This window comes from Protopterus annectens, chromosome 5.part0 (genome assembly GCF_019279795.1).
Source record: "Protopterus annectens isolate FY-2018-M chromosome 5.part0, PAN1.0, whole genome shotgun sequence".
Lineage (NCBI taxonomy): Eukaryota > Metazoa > Chordata > Ceratodontiformes > Protopteridae > Protopterus > Protopterus annectens.
In genome coordinates this window covers 1,348,386,029-1,348,407,039 of record NC_056735.1, presented here as the reverse complement: position 1 = coordinate 1,348,407,039, position 21,011 = coordinate 1,348,386,029, and the positions used below count along the sequence as shown (strand labels likewise).

General features: G+C 39.9%; 1 protein-coding gene across 1 annotated transcript in view; it reads left to right on the top strand.

The window, feature by feature from the left end:
* The window catches only part of FCHSD2 (FCH and double SH3 domains 2), a 3,469,714-nt gene that overhangs the window by 2,713,165 nt on the left and 735,538 nt on the right, over positions 1 to 21,011 (top strand). The window contains exon 11 of the mRNA XM_044071145.1: positions 19,727 to 19,843. Coding sequence (XP_043927080.1) covers positions 19,727 to 19,843 — 117 coding nt within the window. The remainder of the gene's footprint in view (positions 1 to 19,726; positions 19,844 to 21,011) is intronic.

Genomic DNA, 21,011 nt, shown 5'->3' with positions numbered 1-21,011 from the left:
GATTCTAGACCTTTCCCGCTTGAACCAAGTAACCAAGGAAAAATTCCGAATGGTCACTCTTCAATCTATTCTCCCCCTTCTAAGGGAGAACTATTGGATGTGCTGTATAGACCTCAAGGATGCGTACTACCACATTCTAATGGACAGACGATCCAGGAGGTTCCTCCACTTCCGGCTGGGAGCCAGTCACTACCAGTTCAGGGTCCTTCTCTTTGGCCTCACCACAGCCCCCAGGGTGTTCACCAAGGTATTAGCAGTGATTGCGGCCCACCTGAGACTCCAGGGAATACAGGTCTTTCCGTACCTGGACGACTGGCTCCTGACCGCCCCAACAAGGCATCTACTTTGCTCAGCCAGAGATTTCTTTCTCCACCTAGCCCCACAGTTAGGCATCACCATCAATGCCGACAAATCCCTTCTGGCCCCGACACAAGTCATAGAATTCATAGGAGCCAGAATAGACACCAGAGAGCTACGAGCCTTTCTAACGTCCGAGAGAATTCGGAATTTGCAACTCCATGTGCGGGCTATCCTCCAATCAGAGACCCCACCAGCGGAATTGGTCCTGAGGGCACTAGGCTCCATGGCGGCAGCGATTACGCTCCTTCCATGCACCCGTCTGAACATGCGGGTACTGCAATGGACCCTTCTAGTGCAATGGTCCTTTCTGTCTCTTCCTCTTCACCACCCCATTGCTATCAGCAAGGCTTGCAGGAGGGCTCTATTATGGTGGCTCCAAGCTTCGGACCTCCATACGGGCCGTCCCTTCTGCACCTCTCCCCCTCTTGCCACGGTGACCACGGACGCCTCCCGCCTCGGGTGCTGGGGGGCATTATTCAGGCAGAACGGTCCAAGGCACGTGGAACAACACAGAGACCTCCCTGCATATCAACGTTCTGGAGATGAGAGCGGTGCTGTACGCGTTGCAAGCACTTCAGAATCTCCTCCCCATAGGAACGATTGCAATTCAGATGGACAACATGTCGGTTGTCTGGTACATCAACAAACAGGGGGGAACCAGATCTTACCCTCTATGCCACAAAGCCATGAGAGTGTGGGAATGGGCGATCTCCACCGACCGCTTTCTGATTGCAACGCACATTCTGGGACGGACCAACATCCTAGCGGACAAACTCAGTCGCACCGTTCTTACCCCATACGAGTGGTCTCCCAATCCACTAGTAGCGAAGCAGATATTCGCAATATGGGGGCAACCCTGCTGCAATCTTTTTGCGTCTCCCTCAAACACCAAATGCAGCAATTTCTTCGCTCTGATTCCCCCTCCAGGGGAAACTCCAAGAGACACTCTGGTGCATGCTTGGCCACCCGGACTACTTTATGCCTATCCTCCTCTACCCCTGATGCTGCAACTCTTACAGAAAGCCTCGCGGTTGGGGAGCAGGATGATCCTCATTGCCCCATTCTGGCCTCGGCAAATTTGGTTCCCTTACCTGTGGTCTCACCTAGTGAATCCTCCTTGGATTCTGGATCCCAGGCCGGATCTAATCTCCCATCCGTCGGACTTACCAACCCCAAACCTGGACAATCTGAAACTGACAGCTTGGTTGCTCCAGTTCCACTCCTAGTTAGGACTCCCGGCATCTCTTCACCAGTCAAAGCCATCCTTGTGGCAGTGCATAAGCCCTCCACCAGGAAAGTGTACCGCAGTAAATGGAAACGTTTCTCCATCTGGGCGGAGCATCATGATCTAGATCACTTTACGGCTCCTCTTCCATCCATATTAGACTTCCTAACCGAACTTTTTCAGGAAGGCGTTAGTTGTTCATCCGTCAAAGTGCAATTGGCAGCCATCTCACATTACCATGTGGGACATGATACAGGGCCTTTGATGTTGGCCAAGCTGTGTAAAACCTTTCTCAAAGGCACCTTCCTGCTTCGTCCCCCTATAAAAGAAGCCGTACCACCTTGGGATCTTTCACTAGTTCTTCAAGCCTTGACTGCTCCACCTTTTGAACCTGCTGCTTCAGTAGATCTCAAATTCTTGTCCTGGAAAACAGCATTCCTTGTAGCCATCACTTCTGCAAAAAGAGTTTCGGAGCTTCAAGCTCTTTCTGTGAAGCCTCCTTGTTTGATCTTTCACCCGGACAGAGTGTACCTCAGGATCAGTCCCTCTTTTCTTCCCAAAGTAACATCAGAAACCAATATAAATCAATCCATAAATTTACCGGTTTTCTTCCCTAAATATCAGAATAAAGGAGAGTACAAGCTGCACTCATTAGATGTTCGTAGGCAGCTACGCTTTTATACTCATAGAACAGCTGGTCATAGACAATCTGACCAGCCGTTCGTTTCCTTTGCCAAATTTAATTTGGGGAAAGCAATATCAAAAGTATCTCTATCACGCTGGATTTCTCAATGTATCCTATTGGCGTACCAAGCCTCTGGGAGACCCACACCTGAAGGAGTTCACGCACATTCCACTCGTTCCATCTGTACTTCTGTGGCTTTCAAGTCTAGAGTCCCATTGGATGATATTTGTTCGGCAGCCACTTGGGCTTCATCTCATACCTTTATTAACCACTACAAACTGGACGTGATTTCTAGAGGGAGAGCATCCTTTGGCTGTGTGGTGCTTCGCAATATCCTTCCATGATGGCCACCCAAGGTTCAGGTAGCTGGGGACTCTGTCCCACAGGTTGCTGACAAATGAACTCCCTACTTCAGATTAAGAAGTTATGTACTCACCATAACATTCCATCTGAGTAGGTAGCTTCATTTGTCTGCAACCATCCCCCCCTCCTTCCCTCTGGCCTTCTTTGGATCTATCTTAGTTGGATACCCGTTTTTGGGTATATATATATTGAGGGGCAAACTCGATCTGAGGTCATGGAGGGTTGGCAGGGGATTATGGGTGAGGGGAGGAGCTAGGAGCTTGGATCCATTAGCTTGAAACAAGTTGCCGGCTCGGATCCGATATCGGATCCAAGACCCACAGGTTGCAGACAAATGAAGCTACCTACTCAGATGGAACGTTATGGTGAGTACATAACTTCTTATTAACTGAAATTGTTTTTGGTAATTCTACTAGAGGGGCATCATTTATAATCCATCCTGGCAGTTTTCCGTATCCATCCTATATTCTGTAAAGTTTAGATCCTGGGGGTGAATACACTCTTGAGAATCTTCCTTTACAGCTTGGATCCTGGGGGTGAATACACTCTTGAGAATCTTCCTTTACAGCTTGGATCCTGGGGGAATACACCCCGGAGAATCTTCCTTGGAGGCACACAGAAACACACCAAAGTCTGAATCTCCATTTCCAAGTCTGCCGTCATCATCAAAAAATAAAAACAATGCTGCCGTCATTATCATAAATAAAAAAAAAAAAAAAAAGCTGTTGAATAGAATGTACCAAGTATGCTGAAAAGGCAAAACAATTTAATCCTCAAGCATTGTCCATGCTTGTAATAATGCCTGCAACAAATCTCCTGCTCAGCACTACTGATGCTGAAAAGGTTGCTGGGCTTACTTACTCAGATGTAGTGACTATAAAAGACAAAACAAATCTCCCGCACCCATTCAGTAGTGGCAGAAAAACAAATCTCATTTTATTGCTACGGCTACTGAAAAGGTTGATAGGGCTATTTCCTCTGATGTCACAAACACTGAAGGTGGGGATAGGTAATCTGTTTTTAAAGGTACAGAGCTGAATTTCTGTGGAGCACAGTGGAAACTTTTTTGTTATATTTTTAAGGCTACGCCTTCCAGCCAGCACCAGGTCCTAGGCAGCTGCCTAGGTCACCTTATGCTGGATCTGGCACTGCCTGGGATACAGCAACCGGTTGTCTTCCAAAATTTCTGACTCCTTCCTGCACCTTCACACTCTTACTGCTGATTGGGCAGCCATGTGGGGGAAAGTCAGTAGTCAGAGTCAAGTTTTCTTTAGTACTTTCTTGCCATCTTGTAAAGAAGCAGCTTGTAGGGTTGCCACCCCTCCATTTTTTTTCCGGACTGTCCGGAAATCAGACTGATTCTCCAGTAGTCCGGAAAACAATGTACAAACTCCGGTATTCTGTTTCATATAGGAAACAGACTATCGGAGTTTGTAAATCGGCTGATATACTATGCTTTTTTTACAGAAAAGCATAGTAAATAAGCCAAAAGCAGACAGCAGGAACGAAAAAAAGAGGGTGTTCCCACTGAGCGATGTCATTGTGACGTCACAAAATGGGTAGAATGTGGGCGGGAGAGGGGGTGGGGTGAGTGGGGTTACTGGTGACGCGAGGGGTGTGGCTTTACTCCGGTTTTATCCAAAAACAGACCAGCACAATGGTAATTCGGCTAAAAACCATTTATTATTGAATAAACTTCCAAACCAAGAATGTTATATCTTGATTGGCAGACAGCAAACTGGTTTCGGCTATTGTTGATTGATTTAGTTTATTTGCACACATGTCATTTTTGTTATAATGATATCTAGCTATAATAGATAATAAATATATTAATATTTATGACGTGCATACATTTAAGGATTTTATCTATTTTTTCAGCAATATGCCTTTAAATATTTTTCTGTTTAATACCAGGATGTTAGAGCTGCTCAACTGCTGATCATTTGTGTCTTAGCACTGAAGAAGGCTTTTTATAGCCGAAACCGGTTTGCTGCCTGCCAATCAAGATATAACATTCTTGGAAGTTTATTCAATAATAAATGATTTTTAGCCGAATTACCGTTGTGCTGGTCTGTTTTTGGATTTACCTTCAATTTTGGTTTGGACCGTGCACTTAGTCCCTCGTGCGTGTGCTTGTTTGCTTTGTTCGTTCTGTTTGCTCTTCACGCTGGGGACGCCTGGTATGCCGGCAACATCTTTTCTGCAGCTCCTATCTCACTTGGATTAATATGCGTCTTTTTTGTCTATTTTTGGCTTCTGCTGGTGTAGTTTTTGCAACAATCAAGATTTTGCGATCGTTCTGGGCCAGCATTCAGTTTTGGTCTAATCTGTATTTATATCAGGCATTGGGCCTACTTCGTGGACTACTTCTTTTACAAGGGACTTGGAAAACGCAGTGGATTATTTTCGTGCTTATGCCAACATTTTCAACTTTGTTTTGTCATTTGGTTTTTACGAGGGTTTACTACATCTTAATCCTCTTGGGCACTGACTAAGGATTAATATATATTCATCTAACAGGTACTGTGGACTTAATATATATACATATATATATATATATATATATATATATATATATATATATATATATATATATATATATTACCAGCATTTTCATTTGATTACATCTATAGATATACCAATCGCGTTTTTGGCTTTGGACCTAATGTCTTATTTTTGAATTTACATCATTCAGTTTATGACCTAGTCCGGATTGATATCAGAGATTGGCTGTTTTTGGTTGATTACAAGGGACATTTGTTCTGTTTGTTTAACAGTCAAGGACTTGGAGTTGTATCTGCATTTGTTTTGTCGTTGGGATTTTACAAGGGTTTATTATATCTTAGTCCTCTTGGGTGCTGACTAAGGATTCAAACAAAAAATATATATATTCATCTAACAGGTACTGTGGACTTAATATATATACCTATATATATATTACCAGTATTTCCATTTGACTACATCTATGGATATACCCATCGCGTTTTTGGCTTTGGACTTAATGTCTTATTTTTGAATCCTACATCATTCAGTTTAAGACCCAGTTCAGATTTATATCAGAAGTTGGCTGTTTTTGGTCGTTTACAAGGGACATTTGTTCTGTTTGTTCAACAGTCAAAAGACTTGGAATTGTATCTGCGTTTGACGCTACACTTTAGTGTCCTATTTTTTACAATCTAGAATTGGCATTATGTATAGTTTGGAGGATGTTTTTCATCATTTAACTATATGCTTAATTTAAGTTACTATTCTCATTTCTGTCATTGCTGGGGGACTAAATATCACATTTAGAACTGCTTTGTGTTTGGTATCAGCTTGACAAGGATTTGCAATTCTATTCATGTGTATGTAAGGCACTATAATTCAGTGTTTTAAATAACACCACTTAATATTGTCACACTTTGGGGATGGTTTTCTTTTTATGGTTCCATTCAGCCTACTACCCTGATTTCTGTTAGTGCTGTGATTTGTTGGCACATCTATTGTGACAGACATTTTTGTACTTCTTTGTAGGTTTATTCAGACACACAATTTGGATTTCATGATTATATTCCTGAGTATCTCCCCTAGTCATACATATGGTTTTCAGCTGTTGTACTCTGTTTAATACTCATTCCTGTTTTCTTTTTCCAGCCCACTTAATAGCTTTGGCAATAAGTGTTTACCATTTTTTGACCCTAACACAGGCCTTTTGTATATCATATTGCTATCTTATATATGTTTTTGTACTGTTGATGCCATATTTGTGGAGTGTACACATATTGTTTTCATCAATATACTAGGCAAGCAGTCAACTCTATGCCCTTATATCTGTATATATTGTATTTACTAAAATTTGGCTTTTTGGTCCATTCTCAATAGTATATGGGACGAAAGTCCAGCAATATTACATACACACTAGTGTATATGCATTTGTCTACATGGTAGCAGAGACGAAGTGTCGGCTACCACAGTTATATATGGAAAGAGTTATGGTCACACATGATATAAATAACAACTGTTGATTTACATAAGTGCATACCCTTGATATCCAGTTTTTGGACCTTTAAAATTAGAGTTAATAATCATCAGATTGTAGTGAGACGAAGTGTCAACTACTTCAGTATATTGGCATATATACTTTCTTTATATATAGTGGGGCATTTTGGTTGTGCTTATATTTTTTATTATTCATTATGGAGGCAACTCTCCACAATATTTAGGGTCAACTTATGGTACAGTCTTACATATATATACATACTTGCTTTTATTTAAGTCATATCTATACTACATTATTTATCTGTTTTGGGTCAAGAATTGTGCTGTGATATATTGCCTAAGAGTTATACTATGGATTTAAGTGGAATTCTGCAAGGACTATCGGCTGATAAAGATAACCTGGAAGCCTTTGGCCTCTACACTAGGGGGTCTACTAGTTTCAATAATGTTGAAGGGGATTCTAAACACAAATGTGGGTTAATTTTCCAAAAACTGACTAGAAACATGAAATCACTCAGGTCTAATATTTGGCACTTAAAACTATTTAAGGCCTATAAACTAAAAGATATAACACCCAGAGGTCTAAGGATCTGCCTTCAACCCTTAGTAGCAAATATTGATGCCCAACTATCACAGGATTGGGCTTTAGCCCAACATCAGGCTTCAATGCTATTCATAAATACCCTGATTGTCTATTATGAAAGGACCATTGAATCACAAACAGCAGAAATTCATAAGGTGTGTCTTGAGGCCCAGATATTTGAAACTGAAGAATTTTTTAAAGAGTATACTTCCAATTTAGCCAAAGATTTTGCCAATCTGGAACAACAGTTGATTAAGAGAAAAACACACAAATTTAATAGGGATCTGTCTGATTACGACAAGGGCAAACCATTCGTTATATCCAAGAATGTCAGGTTCACAGATAGAGTTAATAAAAGCAATCATGGTAGAAAAAGGCCCAGATCAATACTAAGAAGGACAGAATCCACCCTTAGTGGTACGTCGGAGGATGAAACTTCCTCGGCTACAGACTATGATGTCCCTTCACACCAGGTGTCTCCTACTGCCAAGAGAAAACAGTCAGACCCTTTAGACGTAAGACACGTAGGGGGGGCAGAAAGCATAGAAACAGAAATAGGAACATCCAGTCTACAGGTTTTATTACAACAGATTGTGAAACAGTGAATAATGTACATAATATTTCATCTTTTGAATTATCACCTGTACATAACCAAGTACTGAATAAAGGTCTTAATTTTGTTCCCACCTTCCCTGTTTCTGAATATAGTTTGTTTAAGGATGTTAATGATTTTTGTAGATTGGTTAATCTTAAAATATTTTTTTCAGACCATGACTCCACTCAAAGATCTACTGGCTTCAAATTTGGCAAATCAGATTTTAAACCACCCATGGATAAACATGTTTCTATTTTTAAGGAATGTGTCATCAAAGATTTACATTTTTCCACGACATACCAACCTACTACAAATAACCTCACTCAAGCAGAGAGATTCGCGCTAACAGAACTTCAATGTAACCATGACATTGTCATTTCTCCAGCTGATAAGGGGGGTGGTATTGTGGTGATGGATCACAGTAAATATAAAGCTGAGGCTGTCAGACAGCTGTCTGATGCTCGATTTTATATCAGTATGGCTATTGATCCTACACCTAATTTCAAGGCACAGATAGATTCTTTTTTGGATTTAGCGACAGAAGAAGGTATTATTAGTAAACAGGTTTGTAAACAACTTAAAGTGATGGAACCTATGCCTCAATATTTATATCTTCTTCCTAAAATCCATAAACATCCCACTGACCCCCCAGGTAGACCTATTGTCTCTGGGAGGGGTTCTTTTACTGAACCACTATCTGCTTTCTTGACTTATCATTTAAAACCCCTATTGCCTCATGTAAGATCCAGGATACAAGATACTACGCAATTTCTCAACATCATCCAAGACTCATAATTAGAAGCGGACTGGTGGTTATGTACCTTAGATGTTGCATCTCTTTATACGAACATCCCCCATGAAGCTGGTATAGCTGCGATCTCCTATTGGTTGGCCAAATCACAACTATATTCTACTGGTTTCAATAATTTTCTTGTCACACTTACTGAGTTTGTGTTGTGTAAAAACATTTTTTACTTTGATGGACAACCATATTGGCAGATCAAAGGTACGGCAATGGGGGCTTCTTTTGCCCCTATATATGCTGATTTATTCATGGGCTTCTTTGAACTAACATTCATATATGATGTACAACACAATCTGTATATTAACGATTTGGACATCTGGAGAAGATATCTAGATGACTGTTGGATGGTGTGGAGTGGTGATAAAGCCCATGTATTTGATTTTGTCAGGTATCTCAATAACAATCCCTGGGATATACAATTTACTCTGAATATAGAGTATCAGGAGATTGTTTTTTTGGATGTTGTTATTTTCAGACTGGAAGATCACACACTGGCTACAAGGGTACATAGGAAGTTCCCTCAATATAATACATTGCTACATGCATCAAGTTCTCACCCCCGCCACATCATCCTAAACATTCCCAAATCACAATTTCTATGTATGAAACGTATTTGCTCATCAGAAGAACAACATCAGGTTTGTGTACAAGATCTGTCCAATAGGTTTATTAGTCGTGAATATTCTAGACACCATATTTCTCAAACTATTGATCAGACCAGGAAGATGGCACGTTCCACTCTACTACAATACTAACAGTCTAAGTCCGTTGACACATCCAAGTCTATTCAGCCAATTAGGTTTGTAACCACTTTTGGCAATAATACATCTAGATTCAGGGAAATCATTAACAGATATTGGGACATTTTAAAATCTCATGAACTCCTTAATGACATTTTACCGGAACAATGTGCTTTCTCATACCGTAGGGGTCGCACTATACACTCTCGCTTCACTCATTACAAGAGATACACACCAGCCACAACAGTTCATACTACTTTATTTGGTGACCCTTTGGTGGGATGTTTCCCCTGTGGACATTGTAGTGCCTGTGAACACATTCTTAAAACCAAGGAATTTTCCAGCAAAAATACATCTCAGGTATACAAGATTAACATTTTTGGGAACTGTAGTTTGGATTGGGTCATTTATTTAGCCACATGTACCTGTTCCTCTTTTTATGTTGGTCAGACGTCTTGAGGATCAGTGAACACCTCAGTGCCATTAGAAACCACCGTCTTTCCAATGCCCTGTATAAACATACCACCAACCACCCAAATGCACTTTTTAAATTTATTATTATAGACAAGATCCAAATGCACAGCAATTTCAAAGCAGGCTGGCATGACAAACTTGACAATATGGAAACTATGTGGATAACCAGGTTAGGTGCATTGTTCAAACCTGGATTAAATGAAATGGAATAATATGTCAGTCTACTTCTTTATGCATATTGTTGATTGATTTAGTTTATTTGCACACGTCATTTTTGTTATAATGATATCTAGCTATAATAGATGATAAATATATTAATATTTATGACGTGCATACATTTAAGGATTTTATCTATTTTTTCAGCAATATGCCTTTAAATATTTTTCTATTTAATACCAGGATGTTAGAGCTGCTCAACTGTTGATCATTTGTGTCTTAGCACTGAAGAAGGCTTTTTATAGCCGAAACCGGTTTGCTGCCTGTCAGTCAAGATATAACATTCTCGGTTTGGAAGTTTATTCAATAATAAATGTTTTTTAGCCGAATTACCATTGTGCTGGTCTGTTTTTGGATTTACCTTCGATTTTGGTTTGGACCGTGCACTTAGTCCCTCATGCGTGTGCTTGTTTGGTTTACTCCGGTTTTAGCCACAAAGGAAGGTGGCAACCCTAGCAGCTTGGAGGCTTCACAGGAGCAGCAGGCTGATTTTAGCTTCATTTCTGGCAGATAATTCCCCAGTGCAGAAGTCTTCCACACAGATTTATTGCCCTTTAAAAAACATGTATTTTTCAAACTAGGGCTTTAAGCATTATTTCCCCTTTAAGAAATCTGGTATTCTTTCAGATATATTGGAAGTTTCCTGTCATGGACTGCTATTTTTAGCACTTAACAATTTGGGGGCTATTTTGTGAGAAAATGTACTGCTCAAAAAATATGATTAAAGAGAGGTTTCTAAGATTTTTCAGACCTCTTTTCAGGAAAAGAGGATTTGGGATATTTATAAAGGGGGTGGCCTGTATAAATATCCCAAATCCTCTTTTCCTTCTAAATAATGAGCAAACAGCCCCTGCCTTCTCAAGGTAAACAGGATACCAAAAAGACGTGGCAGAAGGAGAATAACAAGAAACTAAGACCTTTTCAAAAAAAGGGGACAGTCTCAAAATTCAGAATAACTGTAACAGCATCCCCCCCTGGTTCTGTACACTCCCCTTTGGCAACTGATTGTTTCAGCCATTTGGGTATAAAAAGTGGTTCAGGGTGGTTATAGCTAGTACTGAAAATCTGAACCAAACATATTTTTTTTCCTCAGGATCTTCAGCAGTTACTCACCGTAGGAGTCATGGCACCAGTGCCATTAGATCAAAAGGCAAAGGCTTCTATTTCAGAATGTTTCTGGTACCAAAGAAAGAGTCTTCTTGGAGACCAGGTTTAGCTTTCTTTTCTAAATCTGTATGTGAAAGTACCAAAGATTAAGATACTGACCTCTCAGACTTTGTTCTCTCTCATCCCCTAGGGGATTTTATGGTGACATTAGAAATAAATGATACATATCATCACTTTCCCATAGCCACAGGCCTCAGGAAATTTCTCAGATTTGATGTGTCTAGGTCAGACTATCAGTGTACAAAAACAGAATCTCACTGTGGTAAACACTGTCCAATTAAAATCCAAGCAAGTACCAAAAAAAAAAAAAAACGAACCAGTAGAAATGTTCTATAATTTTATTAAAACAGATGCACACTTAAAACAAGCAAAGCTTTCAGGTTACCCCTTCCTCAAAAAGCACTGAGGAAGGGGTCACCTGAAAGCTTTGCTTGTTTTAAACGTGCATCTGTTTTAATAAATTTATAGAACGTTTCTGCTGGTTCATTCTTTTTTGGTACTTTGGTACTTTTTTTGGTACTCACATTATCAGTTCTCTGAATTCTGCAGTCATAGCTCATTGCAGACTGAATGACATTCACATATATTTCCTTATTTAGATGACCTACTCATCTTTACTGAGTCTTTTCCCTAGATGTCAAAAGTCATTAGAATGGGTTTATTCTCTTCTTACCAACCTGGAATTCCATATAAATGTTAAAGAAATTTCATTGACCTTGTCACACAGGATTGTCTTTCAGTGACAAACGCACCTCTCAGCAAAATACTTTTTTGATACAGGAGAAGGTGGATTTCTGTTGGAAACTTTCCTGATCTTCTCCAAACAGTTCACCTTTGCCCAATAGACTCTCAGGATATTATGGTTCATGACTTCTATGACTCTTATGATTACTTTTGCCAGGTTACACATGAAGAAGATTCAGTGGTTTCTAAAAAGTGCATGGACCCAGCATCTATATCCTGTGGAATTTCAGATTCCAGTTTTGGGCTTTGTTAAAAAAGGAGCTGCAGTGGTGGAGATAACAAATAGAAACAAATCCAGGTGTTCCCTTTTCTCTTCCAGTTTCAAGCCAATCTGTAACCACAGGCATCTCAGGTCTTGCTGGTGGTGGGGGTAAAGGTGCAAGGCCTGTGGAACTCCTCAGACTGTAGCGCATAAATGTCAAAGAGATGGTGAAAGTAATCCTTGCCTTGAAATGCCTTCATTATATGTAGTCCACAGGATTTCCTCAGTTGATTACAGACATCACCACACTGATGTGGAACATAAGCAAGCAGTGGAACGTCTGGTCCTACCCTCTATGCAGGCTGCTTATATTGGGTTGGGTGAGTAGCCATTCACACTACTTAATCCCCCGAACATCTTATATTCTGTCAGAGCAAAACATAATGGCAGACAAGCTGAGCAGGAACAGGAAAGACCCTCATAAATGGAAATTGAATGGGGGGGGGCTTCCATGAATTGATCCATTTGTGGGGAACACCTCAAATAGACCTATTTGCCTTCTTTCAAAACAGATAACTGAATTAATTCTGCTCCTAGAAAACAAATGTATTCTATTTCCCATAGTGGGGAATGTTAATTTATGCATTCCCCCCTTTCTACTGGTATCCAGGATAAATCTGAAGATTCAGAAGGACTTTCCAAAGTTCATTGTGGTGACTCCCTGTTGGCTCAGACAGCATAGGATGTCATTCTGTATCACTTTTGCATTATTCTTCAACTAAGGTATCTCTGGCCAAGGATAGACCAACGTCTAGCATACCGAAGCCTTCAGCTCTTATAAGCACTGTACATCACATGTATGCTCTCCGCGTGTGACATAGGGCATAAAGGTGATGCACAGATACTCAGAACTTTTTCCTCCAGTCCAAACACAAGTATCGGATGTTGGTCTGAACACCCTTCTTTTGTGCTGGTTACCAAGCCATTTTTTCAGATAAGTGCCCCGTTGGGGTTGCTTTTCTTTTTCTTATTGTTTGTTATTGTGTTCATGTCATCTAGAAAAGGAAGATGTCAATGTGGGAGGCAGATTCCCCGATAAAGACCATCATGACCAGTGTCTTTTTGTTTGGGAGCTTCCCACGCTCATATGCAGTACTCTGTTTGCCATCTGCCATGCATTTGTGCCTGAGAACATACATCTTTGTCCATATAGCTAGTGAGCCAGCATCTTAAGTTGCTAGCTCAGGGTACTCTAGCGCAATCCTTGTGTCCCTGGCACCAGATTTCTGCCATGAAAAAGGCCAAAAAAGACAGACTCGATGTGACTGCTTTCCAGCTACCCCTGGGTGTCTCTGTAGATGCTGGTGAAAGCCCTTAAGACTGTCCAGTGCTTGCGTCAGATTCTTCTGCACTGATCCAGTCAGAGGCTATAGTGGATCCAGCTTCTTTCAATTCCTCGGACTCTTTTAAGACATCTCTACCTGATGCTGAGGGGGAACCTCGGCTGATAATATCTGATGGACCAAGGGGGATTCTTCAGATTTTAGTGATGGGGGAGATTCCTCCCACTGTTATAGAGTTGTGTCAGGGATCTAACCCTCTGAGGGTGTTTCGAGAGGATGTCCCACAGAAGATGAAAGAAGAAACAAAGCATATTTCCCCTGTTGTGAAGTATCCCCATCATGAATGGCAGGATTTCACTCAGGGTTTATTTATTGTTTCAATGGCCATGAAGCCTCCTCAGGGGCTTTCTGTTCCTGCTCCCTCCTGGTCTTCTACTCCAGTCAAGAGGCCTAGGGAATTGGATTCCTCAGATGAGGGTCTGGACTCAGGGAAGAATCCATTGTTTATCCTTCCCAAATCCCTTCCCCTTGGACTACAGTTCAGGAGAAGAGGACTCCTTAATTCCAGTTTCCCCTTTGGAAGAGCTTTCCTTTGGGGAAACCATTGCCCTCATGATGAATTATTTTAAGTGGGTTTGTTCCCAGGTCTCTGATATTCAAAAAAGGCATTATGAGCTCCAACAGACGGAGTCTCCCAAAGCATCTGCTGTTCCTCCTGTTCTCGCTGTCCTTTTAGATACCTTTTCTACAGCTTCTGTATCCCCTGACTCTCAGCCTCCTGCACCAAAAAGCCAGATAGGTTCTACAAGGTGCCTGAGGAGTGCAAATTTCTTTATAAATGCCCTTCTGCTGACCCTTCTGTAGTGTCAGTCTCTTCTGGCAAGCCATCTAGGTTGTTGCCCTCCACCAAGTTGCTGCCTTTTGATAAGAATAGTAGAGCCATGGAAAGTTTGGGCAAGAAAGTTTACACTGCTGCCACTTTGTCCTTTAGGTCATTTAGGGCCATTAACTGCCAGACTGATATGGCCAGGTATGTTTTGGATGTCCTTTCTTAGGTTTCTAAGGTGATTTCTGAAAATTCTGACTCTGAAGGGAAGACTTTCCCTACTGGGCTCCACTTCACAAGTTGCTCACTATTCAGTCATATGCATCTCCCTCCCATCTACCCCCCTTGTTTCTTTTGTGTGCTGTTTATTCCAGGGTGTGGTTATTTATTTTTTTGCTCTTCCTGGCATTGTCCTTTTGGGGCTCAGCCTCCTCCTCCTTGTTGAAAGGAAAGCTTTGATGGGCCTGATGCCCAGTCTTGTCTTTCAGTCATCTCAGCTCAAGCTACCAGTTTGAGCACATGGAAGGTGCCTTGAAGCTGGCCAACCGTTGTATCCTTGATAGGATATAACCCATATAGTAAAAGATGACTGCAGCAGTGATCATTCAAACGTCTACTTTTATGGTCAGTTTACTTGCGCAACTGTACTTTCTCTCCTCTTTGGCCTGACAAAAGGGACAAAAATTCAATTTAACAAAAAATAATATACAGTGGAAGTATTGTGTTCAGAGTCCTTGTAACACTTAAGGTTGAAACAGCCAGCATAAAAAAATAAATAATAATAAATAATAATATAAAGTATATACCATATTTATCTGTTCAGCCGTTAGGGTTTGTGATTCTCTTTCTGAATGCCAGAGAGTCTAGAATCATGGGTTAGTAAAGGGTATTCGAAAAGGAAGAGAGGTAACAGCTTTATCTCTGCAGGTATGTGCGTCAGTTAACCAGTGTCCTTGTAGCACATGCACTTTTTTCTTGGTGTAGGTTGTCTCTGAGAACTTTCTTGAAAGGCAGCAGTTTATCTACTGTCCTAATATTTTCAGGTGTATTATTCCACATAGCGGGTACTAAGTTAGAGAAAGCTGTCTTGCAACTGAAAAGAGTGGAAGGTGGCCTGTGTAGAAAAATGCCTTTGTTGCTTTTGGGCATATACACTTTTTTTCTAAATTGCGAACTGTCATGCAGTTGTTGACAGTAGCCCTCACCGAGCAATTTGTATTTGAGGGTATTTAGCAAATGTTTGGCAGTTGCAGTAACTGGCAACCCTGTTTTGTAATGGAGTACGTCACTGATGCTCTGGATTTTGGGCTAAGTTAATGAACTTAAGTATTTTTTCTCAGTTGTTTGAATGAGAGCAGTGTTTTATATGGAGAGCAAGGTAGTAATGGGGAGGCTATATTCTAGTTTAGGGAGTGGGGAGAAAGCACATTTATAGCAGTGGCACATCTGGAGTTGGAGGTTAAAAATCTTGACATTTTGTAAGCTGCATCCAGCTTTTGTATGGGCATAAAAATGTAGATTTTGGTCTAAGATGTCTTCCGTGTATTTCTGCCATGATGTAACAGGTAATGAGAAGATGTGTGGAAGTACTAGTTGCTACTAAATTTTTTAGGGATACCAAAAAGCATAACTATAGTGTTCTTAGTATTAATTGTAAGCTTATTACTGTACGGCCAGTACCGCATTACTGCAAAATCCTGCTGAAGTTCATCATTCAACAAACTGCATGCTTATTGGACTTGATCACAGCAATTTTATTTGCATACTTAATGCAGTTAATATGGGGCAGATCCCATGGTAAATTTATGTAAAAAGAAGACATCAGTGGTTTATACACATGCTTATGGGACAGCTGAATGTGTACTCCCTACTAAAGCAGGGATATGTGAGCCAAAAATTTGGAATGATCTGTTTTCAAGGTAGCTGCTAAACCACTGCACAACCTCCATTGAGAAACCTGTGTCAGCCAGATTCTTCAGCAGCAAGGTATGCTCTTAAATTTTGAAAGCCCTCTTGAGATAGAGGAATGTAGCTACTGTAAGTTTACCTTGTTCCATTCTGATTAAAGTGTGGTCTGTTAGAGTGTAAAACTTTGTTAGAGTCCTAAATTTAGGGCAGAACTTATGTTGACTATCAGATATTCTAATATTTGATCACAGACAATTTTCTCTAACATCTTGGCCATAGGGCAAAAATTGGAAATAGGGCAGACAGCTGAAACATAAAATATGACTTGCTAGTTTGCTGTTGTAAGTAATGGTGTTCTTGACTTCATGTCTTCCTGCTAATGCTATGTTGTGTAGAGTCATGTTGGCTTCCTTTCTAACCTCACTTTGTTATGGTATACTGATTTGCAGACTAATGAAATGCCTGTCTGCTTGGAATACACAAGTTTAAGTAAAGCTTAAGTGGGCAGAATTATTTAGTAGCAGTCTCTATGTTTGCCATAGGAGTTATGTGATCTTTTCTTTCTACACATGCATTTATGAATAGTTAGAATTGTTAGTATAACCGATTCATAATATATTTTTTTTTCTGTCAGTCTCATGGTGTTCATGAATTCTTTGGATGTTTGTATTTCATGGTTATGAATTTTACATTTTTGTTGAGGTTGTTTTGTATTCATTTCTAGATTGTAGAGTACCATGAGGTTTGACAATTGTTAATGAAGTACAAAGTAGTTCTGGCTAGTAATTATTAATATTGAAATAAATACTAAAATGTAGTTTAATTAGATACTTATTGTGATTTCTCATTGTGTTTATATCTGAACTGGTAGACATTGTTTTCTGACATTGTTGCCATGAAAGGATCTTTAGGGAGGACAGCCATATAGTCTGCATGTGTAGCCTAGCTCCAGATTCTGAAGATATGAATCAAGAATTATATTGTAAGTTAATCATCATTATTCTTGGTGAGAAAAACCTTTATGAACTTCTTAGGAAGAATTTATTGTGTCATTTTTTTCCAGGCCAGCCTTCTTTGGCTTCTGCCCAATCTACCCTGTTGTTTAGAAGAAAGGAAGACTGCTGATCATAGCCTTCCTTGAAGGATTCTAGTTCCAGTAATGGTTCAGAATAAATGATAGGCACTAGAGGTCATTGGAAAGATTTCCTTTTACTTGAAAAGTAGTGAAGATTCTCCAGTTGTGTTGCAACAGCTAGTGCACTTTCTTAAAATAAAATCCAGACTTACAGTTGTTCTTGACTTAGAAGTCAGCAGTGTAATGATGATGTCCTCAAAGTTGTTCATGGTGGGTTTGCTGATGCATCTAGTACTGGACAGAACCTTAGCAGGTATACTTACTCAGTTAAGCAACCATTTGCTTCACCTGAAGTTTATCTGTTTTGGGTTGTGACCACTTTTGCATCTTTGAACATTGCATATTACTTCATTTGCTGGCTCTCTTTTGGACATTTGTTGTCATCTTAAAGATTGTTGACATTGCCATGTTTGGGTTTATTTCATTCAGATGTCTTCAGAAAGTTGTTAGCAAAAGATGGGGAGGAGAGGAGGAAAAGGTCTGCTCTGAGCAAAAAATATCAAGCTTGATAATATTTGTTTCTCTTGACATGATTGTCTTGGAAAAAAAGAGAGAAACCCACTGTAACCCACAATTGAGACTATCAGTTTTGACCATTTCATGAAACAGATATGCTTCTGTTTGCAGAGGGAGGATTGCATTTCCTTAACACCTACTGCCTATTTTTTTAACTTGATCTCATTTCTTTCAGTCTATGTAAATGCAGTTTATTTGCCTATGCTGTCTTCCACTATTCTATTTGGATTTTTTATCCTTTTTATTAACTTTTCTTACAGCCGTATGTATAACAGATGGTTTAGGGGGTTTGTCTTTGCCACTGTTGACCTGAGTTTTCTGGATGGCTGTCCAGGAGATGTAGGTATGAAAGGCTGATAGCTGTTTGCTATTGTCTTTTCATTCCTCCATCCCCTGGTATGTGAGGTCAGTGGCTGATTGCCTTTCTTCGTGGAGTCACGATATGGCAACAGCTGTTAGGGTGACATACACACTCCCTGTACTGGTCCATTGCACACCAGATGTGCACACTCCAGGCGTATGGGAGTAGGGAAAACATTGAACTTCTCAGGTAGATATCTTGAGTAATGGAATGAATTCTAATTCCATTTACCTGAAACAGACTAGTCACCACTTCTTTGTTTGGCAGTAGCCGTAGTAACATGAGGAGTCCCACAAGTGGGCCGTCGTGTACACACAGTCTTCTTTCTTTCCTTCCTCTTCTTGCAATTTCAGGGGCCTTAATACTACACAGATGCAAGGTTATCCTTTTACTTTTGGATCATTAGTTTGCTATAGAACAGTGTTGATTTGGGAAGGGATGAATTGGTGTTTCATTGCAGGTAATACCTGGCTGTTTTATGGGAACTGCATATTTAAATAAAAAAAAGTGTAAAACAAACTAAACAAATGTATGCAGACCCCTTTCCAGTTTCTTTGAAGAAAGAATTTACTCCAGAAGACAATTTCCAAACAACCAAATTTTGTAGAAGGCTATAATTTTAAATAATCATGGGAATTATGTGCAGGTTCCAATTAAATAAAAAATATCATATGGTGTCTCCATTGCATTCAATAAAGTTTTTTACTGTAGCCCATGGTTTGATGCCCTCATTTTCTACTTGTAAACTGCGTGACTGTGAACAAGTCACCAGACTAAACCGGACAGTACTCCAAGATGTCTTGCTTGACTTATCCTGCTTAAAAAAAAGGGGGGGGGGTGAATGCACTTTTTGAGGGGCATGCATGTCTGCTTTTGAACACCTACTGATAGTTTTATGTTCTTGATCCTAAACATGAACCTAAACACTTGATCCTAAACACTCCCAGTCAACAAATTTAAATAAAATAAATAAAATAAATAAATAAAATAAAATAAAAATAAACATGCTTACTTAGACACTGTTGAACAGCTGATATTACTGTAGGTCCCTAGGTGACTGATTTTCTGTGTCAAGCCTTCAGTTCTTCTTTCAGCCAGTAGGCCGTCTAAACAGAAAAGTGTTAGCAGTATGGATATTTTTTATTGTGCCAGTATTTAGACTTTTTACTTAATGCTATGTGAAGATGCAAAAAGAGAGAACCACCTTCAAAAATTGTGTATTGAAGGTTTCTTACATTTTCTGTTGCTACAGTGGCATGGCCAGTGAGCCAAAATTTTGTTTTGCCTTGCATTTGTTTCTTGCTTTTATTGTTTTGATTGCACTTTACTTGTTCATTACTGGACATATAACTACAAAAAAAATTTAGTGGCTTCCTAAAGCTGTTTTTGTCTCTTTATAAGACTGTGTTTAAATGAAGGACTTGATTTAGTAGAGCGATAGTGCAAGGAGTTACCATGTCCAGTTGAGTCATTGATCCTGTATTAACTTTTGTATTGCAGAATCGACATCTGGAGTCTGAAACTGGTACAACAGAAGAGCATAGTCTAAATAAAGAGGCTCGCAAGTGGGCCACTCGTGTAGCACGAGAACACAAAAACATTATTCACAGTCAAAGGGTAGGTAATGACAGCATCATGTTGTAATCTACATTACTCACAAGAAGGCTGAATTATATACTTAGCAGATTTGGAAAAGAAAGATGTACATGTATATGACAGAAAAAAATTGATTCAGGAAGGTATAAAAATGTACAACCTGTTTTTTTTTTGTATGAAGTTATAGTTGTACTTTTAGTTGATATCTGCCTAGAGGTGTTGATAAATAAAAGTCAGGCATATGCTTACAGTTTAACAGTTCACATACATAATTTTAACAGTTGTTAGTTCAGTGATAGACATCTATACCTGCCTATTTGTTTTTTCGCCTTAATACCTTCAAGGCATTGTAATGATGTTAAGGTATTGCCTGTACAAAGATTTGATCTGTAAGTTGCTTTATGGATGCTTTTGCTTGATCTGAGTTCAGATTTTTTGTAATGGGTAACTGGGGAGATTTTTGCAGCTCCAGCAATTGACCTCATGGAATTATTATTTCCAAAGCCTTAGCTTTGGGACTGAAAACTCATAATGTTGATATCATCTATGTTGAAATCATCTTTACAAGTGGCATAGTCGATACAGAAGGCACCAAGCACAAAGGCTGACATCCTGAGACCATAGCTGTCATTAACACTTCTTTCTCCATTGGCATTGGCACCTGAGGTGGAATTCTGGCCTCACTAGGTTGAACACTGGAATGCCTGCCAATAATGGGATCTGGGAATGACTAGGAAAAAAAGCTTGATAATGAAGAAAGGTCTCTGAGACGAGGCAAGGCAACATTTTTGCTGGATTTGGTGAAAGCTTTCATCATCATCTTGTATTCCATTTCTGCAGTGGAAACAGAATGAGTTCTGAATTTTCTAACTTGCTGCAGTTGAAGGTCTATGGGGGTAACAAAATGTTTTCTTACTTTCACATCAAACATAGAAGACACTGTGCCTTTCCTTACTGGTTTAACTGTAGGCTGTTGAAACACAGTTCAACCTGATATCTGAAAGAACCCAGGTGAGTTAATGAGCAGAGAAATACCATACAGATCTAGATCTTTTAGAATTTGGAGAGGATCTTCATGCTTTATCAGGTTTATCATAGGTTCATAGGTAGGTACTAGGCTATCGGCCCAAGGGCCTACGTAAGCCTAGCCAGCAAGGTTCCATAGCTTACGCCACCCAAGAAAGTTAAT